The 20,521-nt window shown below is 44.3% G+C and overlaps 1 protein-coding gene across 1 annotated transcript in view; it reads right to left on the bottom strand.

Moving 5' to 3' along the window:
* Window positions 1-4: 4 nt before the first annotated feature.
* Window positions 5-20,521, bottom strand: part of LTF (lactotransferrin) — a gene marked incomplete at both ends in the record, with an annotated part of 22,423 nt that continues 1,906 nt past the window's right edge. Inside the window, 12 exons of the mRNA XM_023729444.1 lie at window positions 5-27; window positions 1,731-1,920; window positions 3,442-3,626; window positions 4,797-4,864; window positions 8,237-8,378; window positions 9,184-9,339; window positions 10,367-10,414; window positions 11,620-11,710; window positions 13,851-14,005; window positions 14,870-15,044; window positions 16,117-16,295; window positions 20,221-20,385. Coding sequence (XP_023585212.1) covers window positions 5-27; window positions 1,731-1,920; window positions 3,442-3,626; window positions 4,797-4,864; window positions 8,237-8,378; window positions 9,184-9,339; window positions 10,367-10,414; window positions 11,620-11,710; window positions 13,851-14,005; window positions 14,870-15,044; window positions 16,117-16,295; window positions 20,221-20,385 — 1,577 coding nt within the window. The remainder of the gene's footprint in view (window positions 28-1,730; window positions 1,921-3,441; window positions 3,627-4,796; window positions 4,865-8,236; window positions 8,379-9,183; window positions 9,340-10,366; window positions 10,415-11,619; window positions 11,711-13,850; window positions 14,006-14,869; window positions 15,045-16,116; window positions 16,296-20,220; window positions 20,386-20,521) is intronic.

The following is a 20,521-nucleotide window of genomic DNA, read 5'->3' on the forward strand; positions in this document are numbered from 1 at the left end:
TGAGGAAGGCGCAGGCTTCCAGGAGTCCTGCGGGACACAACAGAGTGGGGGGTCAGAAACTGCCTGCTGCTGCCGCTGAATAGAAACTGCTTTCTTGTTCTTTTCTTTTTTTGAAGTCAGTAAAATCAATAAGATTTTTTAATCAATCAATAAATCAAGGAAGATACTAAAACAGAGACCTTTCTCTTCCCTTCTTCCACCCATTACAACACGCATCCTTCGCTGTACTCACGTTGTCCCAGTTTCACCCCTGCCAAGAAGCGCTGATACAGAGATTTCTGGCCCTGCACCATTCTCCCCACCCCTAAAGCCTCAGACTCCAGGTGAGGGACCAGCAACCTGGATGATCACAGTGCACAGGGGAGTCCATGCGCGCTAAAATTTGAGAATCATCACCTGGAACCTAAGCAGCCAGACCAGTTGCCGTTGAGTCGGGTCTGACTCATGGTGACCCCATGTGTGCAGAGTAGAACTGCGCTCCAGAGGGTTATCAAGGCTGTGACCTTTTGGAAGCAGATTACCAGGCCTTTCTTCCAAGGTGCCTCTGGGTGAGTTAAAACCACCAACCTTTTGGTTAGTAGTTGTCGTGGATTGAATTGTGTCTCCCCCAAAATATGTATTGTAAATCCTGACCCCTATTCCTGTGGTTATAATCCCATTTGGGAATGGGTTTCTTTGTTATGTCAGTGCGGCGGAATCAGTGTAGGGTACGTCTTAATCAGTCTCTTTTGAGATATATAAGAGCAGATTAAGCAAGCAAGCAGAGATGGGTGAAGATGGATGCCATACACATGAATATCACCAAGGACCCAAGGAACAGAAGCTGAAAAAAGGCAAGGACCTTCCCCCAGAGCTGACAGAGAAAGTCTTCCCCTGAAGCTGGCACCCTGAATTCCGACTCTAGCCTCCTAAACTATGAGAAAATAAATTTCTGTTTGTTAAAGCCTCCCACTTGTGGTATTTCTGTTATAGCAGCACTAGATAACGGAGACAGTAGTCAAGCGCTTAACTGATTGTTCTACCCAGGAACTCTGCCTGGAGCCTAAAACACTGCTATGTCTTCTAAATATTTTTAAATGATTAAGTCATTTTCATTACATTTTCCTGGCTAGGATAAATTTTCCTACATTCAAACTTTTTGAGGATTTGTATTCTCTATGGTTGGTATTTGGAGTCCCTGGGTGGTACAAATGGTTAACACACTCAGCTACTAACCTAAAGGTTAAAGGTTCGAGTCCACCTAGAAACACCTGGGAAAAAAGACCTGGTGATTTACTTCCAAACAATCAGCTGTTGAAAATCCTATGCAGCCCAGTTCTACTCTGACACAGGTGGCATCGCCATAAGTCAAAATCGATTCTATGACAACTGGTTTTTTACTGGTTATGACTGGTATTATGACAACTGTCTAGAAACCAGAATTTGTCATTTCTCAATACATATGTACACATACACATTTCATTTTGCTGAATAAAACAAATTTTCAGTTTCTAAAAACTCCATGGCAGTCACCATCAGCATTATAAAAATTTGGCATATTACCTACTACTTTATTTTATTCTCTAATTGTTTCACTTTGCCAAAGAGATTGAGATTTCCTGGAGTGAAGAGGTAGTGTATTGCCTTAAATTGTTTTAGACCAATCATCATCCCTAGAATGCTGTTTGTCCCTCAAACTTTGGCCTTCATCCATGGTGGTTTCCTGGTGATATTATCTATGATCCACTTACCGGAAGATGAGCATTTTTTCAGATTAGCAACGGCCGTGACATAGGCTGCTCCTAAATATTTTTCATATGTTGTTTTGCCCTGGAGTTTGGCCAGACATTCAGTGTTATCGTTGAACAGTAGATTTTTGGTTTTAGACTGGAACAAGCAAAACTGCTTCGGGCATTTAGATCCATTTTGTCCAAACTGTTCCTGCGTCAAAAGGACAGACAGTAAGTGAGTGGCTGAGGAACAGAAGAGTTAGTGGATTAGGAAAGGCCAAGGGGGTTTCTTCTATTCAGGACCAGCCCCGGGAAAACTATGGAGCAGAAGGAGCTGAGTTCTGGAACTTTTCACTTTCTTGGCTGATACTTCCCTTGCCCCATGTCCCCCTGCTGCCCAAATCTCCAGTGTCAGACCCACCCTGGACCTGCCTTCTCTGAGCAGCTCCAAGCCCCTCACTGTTTCTGATCTCACCACCGACCATTTTCCATCCTCCTTAATCTGTGGCTCTTCCTTTAGAACTTCCTATGGGTAGCTAGGGGACAGTTGAAGATTTTTGAGATCTTCCCTCAAAAGTTGATCACCTAGAACATTTTAGTATGCCACCTCTCCCAGAGAGTCAGTCTGCCTTGGAAAATCCAGTCTCTGCCACTACCCAGGTCATTGCCTTGGGCAGGTCACTCAGCCTCCCTTAGCCACTGTTCCTCCTCTGGATGCAGCAGGATCACATGGTAACTCCTGCATAGGTGTGCTGTGAGAACCAAACACCTCACTGATGGCAGACCTCCTACCAGCACCAGAGAGTGCACCATAGTCAGGACTCAATAAATGTCAGCTATTGTGGAGGACTGCGTGCTGCTATGATGCTGAACAGGCTTCAGCAGAGTGCCCAGACTAAGACAGACTAGAAAGAAAGGCCTGGTGATCTACTTCTGAAAATCAGCCAATGAGAACCCTATTGATGCCAATCCACAACCAATCATGGGGATGGCGCAGGACCAGATAGCATTTCATTCCGGTGGCATGGGGTCACCATGGGTTGGTGGTCAACTCAATGGCAGCTAACAAGAACAACAACAACACTGTGGCCATTGTTACCATTCCAGGACTGTGTCTTTAAAAGGACACCTAAAGACATGATGTTCTCATACAAAAACAAAAGTTGCAATAAAGAATCATAGAGATTGAGAAGAAGGGAATTTTAAGATTTCCTTCAAACCACATTTACGAAAGTAGCCCTAAATCTGTAGAACAAGTTCTGGGTTTGTTGTTTTTAGAAATTACAGTGCAGGAGCAGCCTTATTTGTTTCACTGTGTCTAGAACATTGCTCAAGAGGCACAGGCTCTGGAGATATCAACAGGGCAAACACTCTCTACCTAGGTGTGGTGGGAGGGAGCCTCAGTTGCTCCCCACATTTGCCTGAAGAACAAAAGGAGGGAAACAAAGAGTAACTGTCCCTAAGCCAGGCTGTGATTGCAACAGTCCAAGGACACACAGGTTCAGGGCAGAAATGAAGTCAGTCACAGAAAGTCCAGAGTTGGAAGCCTCTGCCATCCTCATGCAGCCTCGGGACAGTCCCAGAGGATGAAGCAAATACTGTCACCACCAGCTTCAAACAGGGGGACTAGACAGAAAGACTTGAGATGGACTGGTTCACCCAGCTCTATGATTCCCCACCTGGCAGAAGCCCATGCACTAAGAAAGAACTGGGGGGTCCTCATGGTCCATACCTGTTGCTGGAGCAGCACATTTTCAAGGTATTCTGCCTTCTCTTCCCGAGATACCACAGCATGACTTGGGGCTACGGCGAGGTGGCATTTCCAAGCCTCAGACACAGACTTCCGGGAACCATCGAGGCACAGCAACTCAAAGTCCTCCGGCTTCAGATTCTTAGCCCACTCTTGAGTGTTCTTTCCTGGGGGAGAGAAGGAGGGTGGCATTTGTCACAGCTGTCCAGCTTAGTTACGGGGTTCTTTCTGGGTGGTTGTGACCAATCCATTGGCTGTCAAAATGCATACGCTGGGGTCATGGTGATGAGAAAGAGAGAGAATGTGGTTTTGTCCTGCACAAACTATACAAACCTCAAATGTATCAGAAATCGGTGGTGTATCTGAGTTTCAGTTTATGGTGATGGAAACGTCACATTGATTAAGGGTAAGGGTTGCAGGGTCAATTATCGGAATTACTGTCAATAAGTTGTACACTTATAAAAAGTTGAATTGGCAAAAGTTGTGTGATAGATATATTTTCAACAACAACAAAAAAAAAGGGCAGTTGCTGAGATTTCTTATGTACAACCAAACAATGCATTGGATTTAGTTTCTTGATTTGGAGGTTTAGCGTCATGGTTTCATGGGACATCCCAGTTAATTGGCCTAATAGTGTGTTTAGTGCTTCTGTTCTACCTCCTAGGAGGGAGGAAAGGCTGTGGCTGTAGATATCTTTGAAGAAGGGAGTCAGAAAGTTGAGGCAGTTCTTTCCCGGGGAACAAAACGACAAATCATCTGCCAACAATGAGGGGTGGGAGGCCGAGAAAAGAGGTAGAGTTTGGAAGGTAGCAAATGGCTGAGGGGTCTTGAATTTGGTAATGATTTTTTTCGTCTAGAGATCAGAAGACAAAGTATTTGTGTAATCATTGGCTGGTAGAGTGCCTGCCATCATCTGCATCTGCTTGTGATTTTGTCTCCACTAACTCTCCAAGGAGTTTCCAGACCAAGGATCACATGTGGCTGAATGAAGGCCCCTAGTTGCTTTTTAAAAAGAGAAACTTTATTGGTAGATGTTCAGTTTTGCTAACATCCACATTCAGTTTTCCGTAGGCATGCACATCTGGGGCAGGCAGATGTTATGCTTTTGTGGTTGATTAGATAAAGCCTGGCAGATACTTGCTACTAGGTATGGCTGGTGTCTGTGTGTGTGTGTGAATTTTATTTCAAAATCAATGTGACACTTATCGATGTTACCATGTTGCCAACCAAGGCAAAGAGTTTTGGAATTAACTTAATCAAAAGCCTGGAAAAGGTTATAATACCTTCCCAATAGCAAATCTGAATACCAGGATGCATTGTGAATCAGCTCCACATACCATCAGTGTTATCCAGGACCGTGACATCCTTCACAAATGCAACATCGCCAGCCTTCTCAGCCAGACACCTAAAATGTTCCAGAAAATAAACACCTCAGCCAGAGAAGAGACAGTATTTGAGGTTTCATAAATATTTGTAATATGTGTGGTTGTTAGGTGCCATCAAGGTGGTTCTTACTCATAGATATACATCTCCTCCCCCCACCAAAAAAAAATGGAAGTAAACATGTAAAAGATAAAGGCAAATATTTCTGGGAACTTCTGGTTTAAAATGGCATTAGGTGTATCCTCTCTGGTTCTAAAATTCCAATGAAATAATGGTAATGAGATTTTTTTTTAAAGCCATAAGCTCATAAAAGAGAAAGAGAAAAAATGGGGAGGAGAGAATAATGATAACATTTAGAAGTTAGAGAGCAAATGGATGTGCAGTAAATTACCTAGCAGAGCAAACAGAGCTGTAAACCTAAGTTAGAAGTGAGGGAAGCCCAGAAGAAAGTTGCTGTGTGCTGTGGAACCCCAGAAAGGCTCAGTAATTAGAGGGATTATGTACCATTGAAAGTGGCTAAGAACAGGAGTATTGGATAAAGCCTGTATAAGATTCAATTTAGGTACCCTCATATCCCATGCAACTGGGAGGTTGCTCCTCCCTCACCCTGGCAGAAGAATGAAGGTTTGTTCACTGGGAAGTTTGGACCTGAGAGATACTATGGACTAGAGAACCAAGCGCTGCTGAAGGCAAGGATGCAGCACTGAAAATAGAGAATGGAATGAAAATTTATATCCTGCAAAATTAAATCCCAGACAGACACTTTCCTCCACTCAGCTCCCAGAAGGCTGGCTGTCAAAGTTGTATCTCCTAGGAAACAGACAGGAGGATTCCTTCTCTGGGAAAACTGGTCAACTCAACTCAAGAGAAATACCTACAGATTCTAATATTTGGATGCCCCACAGTGAAATGACCCAGCCCAGTTGCCCTAGAGTGAGGCCCAGTAGTCATCAAGATTTGGCAACTGACACAGAACTAACAGTTAGATTCTAGTGTTTCACTCTCAAATATGCACAAACAGCCAGGGACCATCAGATACTTGAAGAAAAACTATAAGATACGGACACCAAAACAATTACTCTCAGAGAATACAGAAACAATATAGGAGAGAGAATAAAACTCATTGTAATACAATTAATATCATTAAAGAGATGAAAGACAGAGTGGCATTCATGAAACAAGAACAGGAAGCTCTAAAAAGGAACAGCCTAAAATACAAAAGAGTTCTTGGAAGGTAAAAAAATAATTATCATCATAAAAATTAATAAAAATCACATAATTATTAGATTAAACTAAGAAAATATCCCAGTAATTAGAAGATAAAGAAGACTAGATAATAATTAGATGGTAATCCAAGAGATTCTATAATTTTAGGATTAAAGTTTAAAGAGAAATCAGAGAAAATAGAGGGATGAAAATTATTAAAGAAATAATAAAGTAAAATTTCTCAGAATTAAATGATGAGTTTCCAGATGAAAAGAGCCCATCAAGTGCCCAATTTAATGAATTCCAATAAAATACAACTTTAAAACACCAGAGAACATTAAAATTAAATTTGACATCAATCTAATCCTTTGACTTCACTTTGGAAGCCACACTAGTGCTCTAGATATTAGAGTTAATGGTTCATAAATTCTAAATGTAATTACATGCATGTCCAGGTGTGTGAAAATACAGGTTCATCATTCAGCCCAAGGGAAATCCCAGCATGAAGACCGGGGGCATCCCACAACCATAGATGTGTGAGTGACCTAGACAGCAACAACCCAGACTGGAGCTGAAGGATAGAAGTCTTCAGGAGAAATATTTCCAGGCAAATAATGAAACTGAGACAGCACCTAGTGCGTGTGTGTGTGTGTGTGTGTGTGTGTGTGTGTGTGTATGTAAGGAGATGTACACTGCAACAAGGAGTTTTGAGATAACTAGTGATCTAAAAAAACACACAAAATGAAGCAAATGAAAAAAATAAAACACCTATTAACTCTAGAAGAAACAAAAAGTTTGTACAATGGGAAATGTAATCTTGCAACACACATATTTAATATGAAATTATACCTACTTGGTCATAATAACATAAGCACTGAATATAGTATAATCTTATTGGGTGCTAAAGGGACATGAAGTTTGTGGTGGTGGGGTGGGAGAGGCACAGGGGGCAGTATGAGAAGGCTAGATCTTCTGCTTCCATAACAGGAAGACAGCAGATAGCAGCTGAAAGTTAATGATCAAGAACCAGCAGTATAAGGATGTTAGACATACAGAGGTGAATAGGACTTCTGTTCTAGCTTTCAATTGTTTTGTTATAAATTTTCCCAATATTGATCCTGGGCATAATTTAAACAAAAGACAAAGAATTCTTTTCTAGTACAAATAAGGATACTAAAATGTATGTATTTCCGGTGAGATAATACTTTGCCACAATGTGTGATAAAGGAAAAAAAAAGAACATATGATTCCTTTGGTTTCTTATCAGGCATGTGTCTGTAAAATATTTCTGAATGGAATCATATCACAACTTTTCCATTTGTAAATCTTTAGCTCCTTAAAAATATTTTTGTACACTCACCAATTTTTGTTTTGTTTTGTTTTTCTTCTCAGTCACTCAGATTATACAAAATCCACTTTTGTGTCATCCCACCGCTGGAAGATTACTGAATTTTTTTTTTTTTTTTAAGTCTAGAGGCCTCGTGCATTTGCCACTGCCAGGCTGATCCACCTTATTAGTACCATTTAGTGGTGGAATATATTCTTGGAGCATGGAGAAAAAGGTGGGGAGGATTCTCTTTACTCCCTCCGAACCCCTAAATATACTACTGGAAGGAACACTCAGAGGAATAGAATTGTAAAATGGGGATTTTGGATAGTTACTATAAAAATTACTAAGTAGTTATCATAGATGAATTCATAAAAAAAAAAAATTTTGTTTGTTTTATTTTTCATTTCACTATTGGGGAGTAACACTCCAATACTGCTTTCTCGTTGCCATTTCTCAGGCCAAATCAAAAAGAAAAATAAAATCATAGGAAGTAATGATGACCTACCTGGGAGGAGAGGGTGGTGGCTATTGAAAGAGAAGGCTCCCCATACAATTAAATTGTAGGAAGGACTTAAGATGCCCACGCTCTACCCACTTGATTTTCAGGATGAGACAGTGAGGCCCACTGAGGTTAAATTTGGTTCAAGATCACAGAGAGGCAGAGCTGAGGTCAGATAGCTCATGCTAGCCTCCACTTGGTGGCAGTGGGCCTGGTGGAGAGAGCCCTCAGTGGTGCCAGCTGTTAGCTCTGCCCACCCCTGTTTCGGCTGTGACAGGTCTTGTCCTCGCCTTAGAAAAGCAGTGCCAAGATGGCGGAGGACAAGGCACCTCTTGGTGGAGGAGGGTTGCAGCACACACCTGAAAGCTCCGGTGTAGCCATAGTATCTCTCCTTGCTGTTGGGCACGCACTTGTTCTGGCCCGAATCGTCACCGATGCACAGAGCACAGAGATTGGATCCCGGGTCAGCCCCAGGGGCACAGCTTTGACGAAAGAATTCACCTGTACAGAAGGAACATAGGAAGTCAGCTCTTCTACCTGAGTCACCATGAGTGGCCCTTACCTAACAGGTGATGTGGGTGAGGTGGGCTTGCAGTGTGTGGCAGGAAGAGAATGCCCCAGAAGCAGGTTAAGCCAGAACCCCTGAAGTCTTATTAGGGTTCCTTTGCAGTGGGAAATAAAAGGTCAGTTCTGACTAGAAATAGAGGACAGACTTCATGAGGCAGGCAGGTGCCTTTTCTGATGTTTGGAAGCCAGGGTCTATGAGGAATTTAGACATGAAGCACCAAGAAGTTAAAAAAAAAAAAAAATTTTTTTCTACTTCTTAGTACCTGCATTCATTCTTAGGGTACAGATATCCAAACCCAAAAACCAAACCCATTGCCTTCAAGTCGATTCCAACTTATAGTGACCCTATGTTACAGAGTAAAATTGCTCCCTAGGGTTTTCTTGTCTATAATCCTTGTGGATGCAGATTGCCAGACCTTTTTTCTGCAGTGCCACTGGGTGGGTTTGAACAGCAAACTTTAGGCTAGTAGATGAGCACAAACCATTTGTGCCACCCAGGAACTTTTTAGGGTGCAGAGAAACAGGCTGATATTCCAGGTTTTATCCTGGGGCGGCAGATGGGGTGTCGGAGGAGGTGTACTTGCCTTTAGGCTACAATTAACCTGCATATTCCCCACTCCGCCTCTCCCTTCCCTGAGGCTCCATGATTGCAAATCCACCCTCTGGGCTCAGAGATCCACAGTAGGATATACCTGTCCCCCAGGATGGCCCATGCACGGCTCCCTCCAGGACTCCTTACCAAATCTGCAGGAGCCTGTCTGATTGAAGAGCAGGCCCATGGGGATGTTCCAGCCTGCGGTCCTGCCCACAGCGGTGTGGCAGGACTTCTTGCCCTTCAGTGAGTTCCAGGTGAGGTCGGCATCTGACTTCCTAACAACGGCCACGGCAAGATACCCTTGCACAACAGATGACAGAAGAACAAGTCTTAGTGGAATGCAGCTGTCTGCAAGCCAGGCCAGAAGGGGTCACGAAGCATCACCAGGGGGTGAGTCACTCAGGTAACTGACCATTGCCAGGCGGCCCCAACAGGCTTAAGCTGCTGCCCTACGTGGAGCTGAGATTGAGCTGAGCTATGAGATAAAGTAATAAAGACGAGCTAATTCTAAGTGAGTGCTGGGGACTCTCCTTGATCAGCCACACAATGTCCTTGAGCTATAAACCAGCAATTCACCTTCAGGTGTGGGCTACTGAACAATGAAAGCGTCCCCAATCGAGCATAAATCACCAACTGCATGTGTGTGGTCAAGGACAGTGACCAACACCAAACTAGCTGTTGGGCAGATGGGTTGGGGGGTGTCTCCAAGGACCGTCCCTGTGCTGATCCGAGTCAGCCTTGCACTGTGGGAGGGTTATCCTTGTTCTGATACAGCGCACCCGACAGACTCCCCTCAGACCTACTGCAGCCTCCCCCAGAGCTGAGCCAGCTCTACCTCTGGCAGGCAGGTTGGGGTGGTGCATAGAGTACTGGATTTACCACAGGAGACCCTGGTTCAAGGCCAGGATCTGCCACAGTATTATCTACCACTGTGAGTGAATTTCTATATACTTCAGGAAACTCTCTGAGCCACCCTTTGCTCCTCTGTATAAAGAAGCCCTGGTGGCACAGTGGTTAAGCATTTGGCTGCTAACCAGAAGGTCGGCAGTTTGAATCCACCAGCCGTCCCTTGGAAATATAAGGGTGATAACACCTCTCCTTCCATGTGGCCAGACACAATGAGGAAATACGTGAAAGTTCTCTGCCAAGTGCAAAGGTTGACATAGCCGTTAATTATAATTATTCTCCTAGGAATCATTTGCATCTTCAGAACTGCCATGGCTTCTATGGCTGTGTCTCTTTCTATGGGTTTTTTAAAGCCCCCACCACTCCCTCTTCTGGCTACAAGGACTACCCTTTGCCCCAAAAGTGACTAACTCCAACTCACCTTTTGATGGTCTAGTCACACAATCAGAGCCATTGCTTTCTTGGGATCCTGAAAGAACAAAGATGAGCAAAATGTTACTAAACACTGATTTATTGAGAAATCACAAGATTTATCTCAATAATGCAGAATCAAATCTGAGAAGACTAATCCCAGCAGTTGCATCCAACAGAAAGGTGTGTATGTGTTCCCCAAAAGGCACGCACACGGCTGTTCATAGCAGCGCTATTCACAATTGCCACTGTTACGGATTGAATTGTGTCTCTCGAAATATGCGTTGTAAATCCTAACCCCCATACCTGTGGTTCTAATCCCATTTGGGAATGGGTTTTCTTTGTTGAGCTAATGAGGCAGTATTAGTGGAGCGTGTGTCTTAAATCAGTCTCTTTTGAGAGATAAGAGCAGATTAAGCAAGGAAGCACAGAGAGGAAAATACACACCACATGATTGCCAAGCAACCTAGGAACGGAAGCTGAAAAGAGATAAGGACCTTCTCCCAGAGAAGACACAAAAAGCCTTCCCCTAGAGTCAGCGACCTGGATTTGAACTTCTAGCCTCCTAAACGGTGGGAAAATAAACTTCCGTTCATTATAAGCCACTCACTTGGGCTATTTCTGTTAATGTAGCTCTAAGAAACTAAGACGGCCACCATCTGGAAATTACCCTAATGCCCACGGACAGCAGAAGGGATAAATAATTGGGGTAGAGTCTCATGAGAGAATACTGTACAACGGGATTGGATGTTCTACAACCACAGGCTCACATGGATGAATCTCACAAACATAACACTGAGAGGAAGAAACCAGACGCTAACAAGTACATGCTGTGGGACTCCTTTAACGTAAAGTTCACAAATAGGCAGAGCTGATCTGTGCTGTTAGAAGTCAGGGTGGTGGTTTCCCCTGGGACGATGGAGGTGGTGACAAGAAGGCCAACGAGGACTTCCGAAACACTCTGTGTCTTGATACGGGCGCTAGTCGAGTGGGGGAGCACAGTTTGTGGATGTCATTGAGTCGTACACGGAGTGCACTTTTCTGTAGGCATTATACTTCACTAAACCTTTTTCTAAATGAGAGGAAACCAATCTGTGCTTTGTCGGTTCTCAGTGTAATAGGCAGATGAGTAACACACACCGTTTTGTTCATTCTTTCCTTGATTCTCTCATTTGAATGTATCCATCCATCTTAATATCTTGCTTGTCCCCACCCACATGGCCCAGAGGGAATAAAATCAGAGAGGCCACTCCCTCCACTTACTGGCGTTCTCTGCCAGGACAGGCACCAAACCACACTTGCCCGCCGTGTAGACGAGTCCTCCATCCAAGCTCATGGCGTCAGCCTCTCCTTTCTGCGAAGACAAAGCAAATCCCAGCACCATAGTGAGGCTGTTCCCTGCCCTGCCTGTCTTTACAGCTCTCTAAGAGACCGGCTCTATGTCGTGCTTTCTGGAGCACCATAAAGAGGTAGGAGTTGTTTTAACTGAGCACCCAAAGGAAACGCCATGCGCACTGTTAATGCTCTACAGCCCCACAACAATTCAACCGAAACATCACACACAAGTTGTACTAACCCTCTATCCTCTGAACAAAAAACCCTTTCTGTGCCCCAGCACACTGGGGATGTCCTCCTGGACCAGCCTCCCTCACTGAGGAGACAGATGGTCTCCACTCATTAGCACTATATTCACAGCGCTACACAGAATTGCTCAATAAATGAGCAAAAATCATTAGCTTTATTCACTGTTACACATTTCATTGGAAACCCTGGTGGCGTAGTGGTTAAGAGTTCAACTGCTAATCAAAAGACCAACAGTTCAAATCCACCAGGCTCTCCTTGGAAACCCTATGGGGCAGTTCCCCCAAAAAGATATGTTCAAGTTCTAACCCTCTGTACCTGCGAATGTGACCTTGCCTGGAAATAGGGTCTTTGAAGATGCTATCAGTTAACATAAGGTCATACTGGAGGAGGGTGGGTCCTAATCCAATCTGAGTGGTCTCCTTATGAAAGAGAAGAGATGCACAGAAACACACAGAGGGAAGGTGGTCACATGAAGACAGAGGCAGAGACTGAAGTGATCTACAAGCTGCGGATCCCCTAACATCACCAGGAGAGAGGCATGGAACAGTTTCTCCCTCAGAGGCCTCGGAAGGAATCAACACGGCCAGTGCCCTGATGTGCACTTCTAGCCTTCAGAGGGAATAAATTTGTTCTTATAAGCTACCCAGTTTGTGGTACTTTGCATAGCGACCCTGGGAAATAAATACACTCACCGTTAGAGTGAGCAAGCCCACCCTTCAACATAAGAACACAGATTCATCAAGATTGCAAAGCTCCTTCCTTCACCCAGGAATCATTTTCTACAACTATATTGAAAATAAGTGGAGATGTAGACAAAGATTTGTCGTCAAGGATGCCTCATCACAGAGTTACTGATAACAGCAGAGTAAGGGGGACAAAGAGGAGAAAGGTCATGACTCAACTGAGCCTAAGCCGAGTAAAAGACATCCTGAAATCTTTTCTTTTTTTTAAGTGTTTTCAAAGAATATGAGTTCATGTGGGAAAATGCCCATGAAACACTGTTAAGTGAGGAAGGACTGAAAAACGACATAGGTCTGATCCAGTATGGTTGCCTGAATGTTCATAGATGTACGCCGGAACTTTGGAGTGAGAAATTACCAAATCTTTCACCGTGGCTAGCTCTCTGTGGGACCTCTGGTGGCACAGTGGTTAAAGCGCTTGGCTGCAAGCCAAAAGGTCAGCAGTTCCAACCCACCAGCTGCTCCGTGGAGAAAGATGTGGCAGTCTGCTTCCATAAAGATTTACAGCCTTAGAAACTCTATGGAGCAGTTCTACTCTGTCCTATAGGATCTCTAGGAGTCAGAATCAACTCGATGGCTATGAGTTTGCTCTCTGTGAAGATTTGCGCTACACTGCTGACCGAAAGGTTGGCAGTTTGAACCCACCCAGTAGTACCAAGGAAGAAAAGCCTCAGCGATCTGCTTGCATAAAGATTACAACCGAGAAAACCCTATGGCGCAGTTCTACTCTGTCATACATGGGGCTGCCATGAGCCAGAATCAGCTCAATGGTAGCTAACAACAACCATCTCCTTGTGTAAGTTCACAGGCGGGTTTTACTGTTTCCATTATACTTCTCTATATATTTAGATCACCTACAATAACCGTGAGTTGTTCTTATATTTAGAGGAGTGGAAAGCCCATGACACAGTTTTTTAAACATGAAGCTGCCTGTTTGCCCAGGCTGCACTGGCCCTGAGCAGACGCTCTCCGGCATTTCTTGGCTAGCCTCAGGGGCTCCTGACTTCACTTCTAAGCAGAAGCCCACGCCCTTGGGTCCTCTAAGGAGCCAGACCCCCAGCTGAGTGGGCACCTGTTAACCCCCCACCATGTGACAAAGGCACTGCCCACATCAGGTGCTCTGTATCTGCACACCCTTGCCCTGGCCCCAACCCCCAGCCGGCTGCCTACCATGATCAGGGCGATGCAGTCCTCGCTGGTGGAGGCCAAGGCACAGGACACTTGCCTTCTGCTCCAGCGACGCCACTGGTTGCACTTGCTCTGCTCCTCTCTGCCCACGGCACACCACACTATCTGTTTGCGCCGTGCGTCCAGCGACGACTTCTCTGTGGAGGGGGAGGACAGCCAGGTTGGCAGGGATCCTGAACCTTGGAAGGACACTGAGACACTACCCCTCCAATCTCCACAGAGTCCACTCAGAGCGCCCTCTCCTGCCTAGACCTTCCCACAGACAGACTAGGGAGCCTCTTCCTCCAGTGGGTGAGTCAAGACACGGCCCCTCTCGTCCTCCACACCTCAGCCCCCCAGCCCCTTCTTCAGGTCAACGCAGCTTCGTTTGTTTCTAACTTCCATTCCCTCAGAGACCTTCTCTGGCATCTAATCCATCCATCAGTCCTTAGTGTAATGATTTGCCTAATGTCTCCATCCTACAGGATGAAAGGTCCATAACATGGGACCAGTGGCAGCCTTAAGAGGTGGTACCTATCATCCCTGTGTAACCTCCCCTGGGGCCCTCAGACACCTCTATGAACTACAATGCAGACTAGTGTTCACCTAGACTCCCACCTCAGACCCTCAAATAGAAGGATAGCCATGGCTGAGTTCCTCACTGTAGTATTTTATCCTGGCCAAGCCCAGGGCCTTGGTGGAAAGGGAAGTCCCTGGATTCATCCCAGGAGGGCCCTGGCTCTGTCAGTTCACGTTCACAGGAGGCAAGTTGATTTTTCTATCATGGCTGGGGAGCCTGATGTGCACAGGGACATATGCCAGCATTAACAGGTAGCCGGAACATTTGTCTGGAGACACATCTCACAATGCTAAAATGTCCTAACTCAGTCAACAAAAGACACTGGGACCTGCATCAAACCCACTACAGTGAAGAGCCCTCATTGACTGGGAGACCAAGAAATGACCACCCCCAAGCACACTGCCTATTCCCTGGCTCCCCACCCTGCCCAGTTCTCACTCACTTTTCTTCAGATTCTGGAGGGCACTCAAGTATTTGAAGCCGAGGTACAGTGCAGAGTCTATCTTCGAGGGGATCCTCAAAAATCCAAGGGCAGAGTCCTTGAACAGCAGGTCCTTCTTTCCAGGAGGGGAGGCAAAGAGTTGGAATTCCGGTGCCTTGGTTTTTCCAAACCTCGCCTGATTAAGGGAAAATAGAATTGCAAGTGTTCATGGTAAACAGGGAGGAAATAGAAAACGATGTTGAAAAAGAGTGTCTGGACCTTTGGGAACCTCAGTGGACACCCTTCACACAGGGACTCATGCCAGCTCTGTGACATGAGCTCAGCAATGCCTTATTCTTTGGAAAGTTGCTGGGGTCCAAGCACCTTAGCATCCTGAGAATACCGTGTCCTCCTCCCCTGCTTCTGCTCCAGCCAACCTAGGATGTGTTTGGCAGTTACAGGGGAGGAACGTTAGGAAGCTCCTCAGTCATTCCTACCTCATAAGTCCTAGAATTCAGGCTGAACACAGATGCTTCTTGGTTCTCAAAGTTCTCTGAAGCCAGAATTGGGCGATGTCCTCGCCTCTCTGCCCTATGAGGTAGCCCACCCCACACACATTTTCTTCTGTGCCCACCATATTCTCTAGGACAGCAGCTGGGTTTCCAGGCCATGTAACCCAGGAAGACCCCAGCAGCACACACATGGCCAGGGCAGTCCTTACAGAGCATCTGGGAGATGCTGCAAGTCCTGGCACCCTCAGGCCAGTTGGAGGAGCAAAGGAAGATCAACTCCAGGGAGCACAGAAGTGGGCCCAGAAGCAGAGGGAGGCAGCACGTGGGTATCCAGCAGGGCAGAAGCTGGGAGGCCTGGCTGCCCTAGGACAGATACATAGGATCAGATGCATAGGGCTTCAGCCCTCTATCACCTCCCTGCTGTCCCTGATGGGAATGACGGGAATAAGAAGGAGGAATCACTTCCACCTAACATCATAGAAGATGTGCTACAGGATGTGAAGGTTGAAGAGTGAAATTAGACTTGAAAAGGACAGAAGGACAAACTCTCTGAGATACTGTCAGACAGCAATGCTAGACGGGAGGGTTTCATTGTTTCTGCTATCCAGAGTGCAGGCTGGGCACAAGTGGTCCAATGCACTGACGAACATTTCTTCAGTGAGGCTACTGAAGGCTTTCTAGAGTGGCAGGAAGTTAGAGAAGGAAGGACCACCTTCCCCCTAAATCCAAGCAGTGGGGAGGTATGCGTGGGGATACCTGTGCCTGGCGGAGAAGCTCCCAAATCAAGTCTTCCTTGCCATTCACACTTCGGGCCACAACGGCATGAGAAGGAACCCGGCCCAGGTGGCAACTCTTGAATGCATCCACTGGCTTCCGAGTGTTATTTGGGCAGAGCAGCTGATACTGGTCCCTGTCATTCTTGTTTGGCAGATTCTCTGGGCAGAGGGAAGGGGTGGGAAGGAGCTCATGAGCTGAGTCTGGGCAGTAACCATAAGCTGTAGTTCCCCTCTACCCATAGAATTTTGAGCTAAAGGAGCTGTCTTACACAGATGACCAAACTGAGGGTCAGAAAGGCAGTGAATTTCTCTGGAGCCCTCAGAGAGCTAAAGATATTTCCCAGAAAGCCTCGGGGCCAGCCCAGTGTTCCAAGCCAAGGGGGCCAAACCAGACCCCATCTGTTTCCACAGCAACCCTGTGTGAGGAAGACAGCTGCTCTGTGAAGCAAAGAGGAAGAGGGTCACATCATGGAGACACGCCCAGAGGCCAGCCAGGGGACACTACCTTACACACATCTCTGGAAAGAATAAAAAGGACAACTTTTAAGGCAGGAAATACAGTTATTCACTCCTCATATTGTTTCAAAAGAGGGGAAAAGAATGTTTTTATGAGTGAGTTCAATCACAGTTTCAAGCAGCTGTTAATATATTTCATATAAATTACTTCCAAACATACAAAGTGAAAGAAACCTGCCCAAATCATTGTATAAGTGCCACCAGGACTACTTTACTTATGAACATAAATGTAAAAATCCCAAATAACATATTAACTCACTCAACCTAACAGAGTATTTAAAAACTAACAGATCAGGATTAAAGCTTATCAGCTTATTCCAGTAACAAAAGAATGGTTGAATATCAAAAAAGCTAAAGTAATCCACCATGTTGATGGATTAAAGGAGGAAAACCATGATATCGTTGTAAACTTAATAGGTGCAGAAAAAGTATTTGATATGTTCAACATGGTTTTTTTTTTTTGTCTCAGAAATCTAGTAATAGTAGAGAACTTGATAAAATTATTGAACTTGATAAATACCATTTATCAAAAATCTACAGCAAAATCATTTCCAAGGGAGAAATTTTAGATGCATTCACTTCAAGATCAGGGAAAGGAAAGGATGCCAGCTATTACCATTATTGCTCGACACAGTACTAGACATCCCGGGTTACACAATGAAAAAAAGAATTAGATACAAACACTATAGGGAAAAGATAAACTCTTATTTGAAGAGGACATAATCATCTAGCTAGAAAAGCTAACAAAACCAAGAAAGAACTGATAAAACTGCCAACAAAGTTCAGCAAGGTAACAAGTTACAAGCCCAACCCAGAAAAATCCAACGTTATCAACAAAAGGAAGAAAATGCGTAAAAACAAAATACGTTTGATATTTAACACATGTTTAGTAACCTAATGTTTGTTGAGTTTTTCTATCTTGTATTGACCAAGATATAAATACACTTGCATAATAAAGGATAATTTCACTTTTGTATTATTCTAGAAGTGAAAAACCATGCGATTTACAATGGGAACTGCCAACCTTTTGGTTAGCAGCCATAGCTACTACGCCGTCAGGCTCCATATTAATTTCCTTTTTATACTGTACTGTAAGGAATATGGATGTCATTTTGAAATTGTATTATGCTTTTGGTGTGAAGAAATTTTAAAATTGATATAAGTTTACCAAAATAAAAACAGAAAAACATAGTCTCAAAATATAAAAAAAAAAGAAAATACGTAAAAAAGGAACAAAATAAAACTATGCATTAAAATAAAAAAATTAAATGTTATCCTCATTATCAATAACCAAACAGAAAATAATATAGAATACAAGATGTTACAATAGCAACTAAGACCTTTAAGGAGTTAGTGATTATCTTCGCAAAACAATGCATGAGACCCACTAGGAGAAAAAATGTTAAGTTCTATTGAAGGATATTTCAAGGATATGGAAACCCTGGTGGTGCAGTGGTTAAGAGCTATGGCTGCTACCCAAAAGGTCGGCAGTTCAAATCCACCAGGTGCTCCTTGGAAACTCTATGGGGCAGTTCTACTCTGTCCTATAGAGTCACTCTGAGTTGGAATCAACTCGATGGCAACGGGTTATTGAAGGATATAAAAAGAAATGTGATAAAAATGGAGAGATTTATCATGATCATACATTGGACAACTTAATGTTATAAATATGTCAATTTTTCAGGACCAATTTGAATTCAATACAATTCCAATCAAAATTATATTATGATTTTTTAGGAAATACAACAAAGTGATTCTAAAATGTACATGAAAGAGTAAAAGTCTACCAGATATTAAGACCCACAATAAGCCATAGAAATAAAAGCAGAAAAATACAAATACACCAATGAGACAAAACAGCTCAAAATCTGACGCATGGATAAATATGCGAACTTGATGTAGGAGCAGCTCCACGTATTAGCAGGAAAAAGATGGAGTTTTTACCATTGTTTGTTGTAAGGAAAATTGCCTCACAATAAAGGGGGGAAATACGAAAGCTGAATCCATACCTAATATCCTAGATAGAGTACATATAGACAGATACTGGGAGTGGGAGGAGGATCTTCAAATCTTATTTTTGAAAATCTTTATTACTTTAGGGTGAAGAAAGTCATCTTTAAAAAGCTGAAAAAACACAAAACAAACGGGTAAAACTGACCAATTAAATACCATCGATATCAAGGACTTCTGTTTGACAGAGGTGCTATTGATACATGACAGACTGAGAAAAGATCACCGTAAAGTATAAAACTAACAATGGTTTGATATCTAGATAGAAAGAACTTCTGTCCATGAAACGAAACTGTGAACAAACAAGGCATAGGACCCAATAAAAAAACAGTCAAACGTTATAAAGTAACAACCAAAACCAAATTAAACCCGTGGCCATCGACTCAATTCCAACTCATAGCAACCCTATAGGACGGAGTAGAACTGCCCCATAGGGTTTCCAAGGAGAGGCTGGTGGATTCGAACTGCCAAACTTTTCATTAGTAGCCAAGTTCTTCACCACTACCTAAGCCTACATTCCTAGCAAATATATTAAGAGATGACCAAACTCACTAGCTATCAGACAAATGAAATGTAAACAACAATGAAATATCTATCACTTTAAAGCCATCATCTGGGCAAAAAACACGAAAGTAAAAAATACCCCAGCCTGAAGTTATGGGGAAATGAGAACACTCATGGAGTACTGGTGGGAGTGTAATTGCAAACTACCATTCCTGAGAGTGGCCCAGTGGTCTTGGGTGGAATGTGGGCCTGTCTCTGGTGGTCCTGGTGGAATGTGGGCCTGTCTCTGGTAGTCCTGGTGGAATCTGCACCTGTCCGGTGGTCCTGGTAGAATGTGGGCCTGTCTCTGGTGGCCCTGGTAGAATATGGGCCTATCTCTGTTGGTCCTGGTGGAATGTGGGCCTGTCTCTGGTGGTCCTGGGTAGAATGTAGACCTGTCTCTGGTGGTCCTGGGTAGAATGTGGTGGGCCTGTACACACCCAACAATTGTGCTTCAGTGTGTGGTCACTCAGGGACATTCTCCTGCAGGACAGTAAGAAGACACCTCTAAGGATAGCAGTGTTGAAGCTGTTAGTGGTAGAGAAAAGTAGAGGACAGCCTGGCTGCCTATCACTAGGTGATAGATAAGTAAGATATGGTGGACACATTCCATGGAATACTCCACTGTGAGAATTTCTTAACTTGACTTATACACAACAGCCAAGATAGATCTCTAAAACAAAACGCTCAGTGGTAGACCTAGGAGCAGCATGGTTTCTAACGTTCAGTAAAGCTTCTGTGAACTTCAAGCCCAGAAACTCAGAACAGCACTGTACATTTTGTGTGAGACAAAAAGCTCCTGGACGTGGGTGTCCATAAGGGGAAGAGAAGGCAGGGGCATGGGAGATTTAAAGAAGACTACTGACTGGGCATGTGAAATAACATATGAGTTGTGCCCTGCAGGGAATCATGATCGCAGTGTGCCAAGAACTGGGGGCTAAATTATCTCAACACTCAGCATGTGATAGAGTAAAATGAAGAGGGCAGTACCCACGGCTCTACTCCCTGCTCTTACCAAACACCGTGCTGTCCTTAACAAAAGCCACATCTCCAGCCCCGTCCTGCAGGCACCTGTGAAATGAGAAAGCACCAAAAGGCTCAGCAGAGTGGCTACTCCTTGACTTCTTCCTCACGCCCCACTGTGGGTCAGGGGCCCTGGAGCACATGTGCTGTGGGGTGTCTGCTCCCCCAGGGGGATTCTGAGGAAGAAAGGCTCAGGGGCTGGCCAGAGGCCCCCACCTTCTGCTTTAAGGCTGAGAAGTCAAAACTTCAAAAGAGAGTTTTGAAGCCTCTACACAGGGGTGGAGGGGTGGGGC

This window comes from Trichechus manatus, unplaced genomic scaffold (genome assembly GCF_000243295.1).
Source record: "Trichechus manatus latirostris isolate Lorelei unplaced genomic scaffold, TriManLat1.0 scaffold00001, whole genome shotgun sequence".
In the NCBI taxonomy this organism is placed as follows: Eukaryota; Metazoa; Chordata; class Mammalia; order Sirenia; family Trichechidae; genus Trichechus; species Trichechus manatus.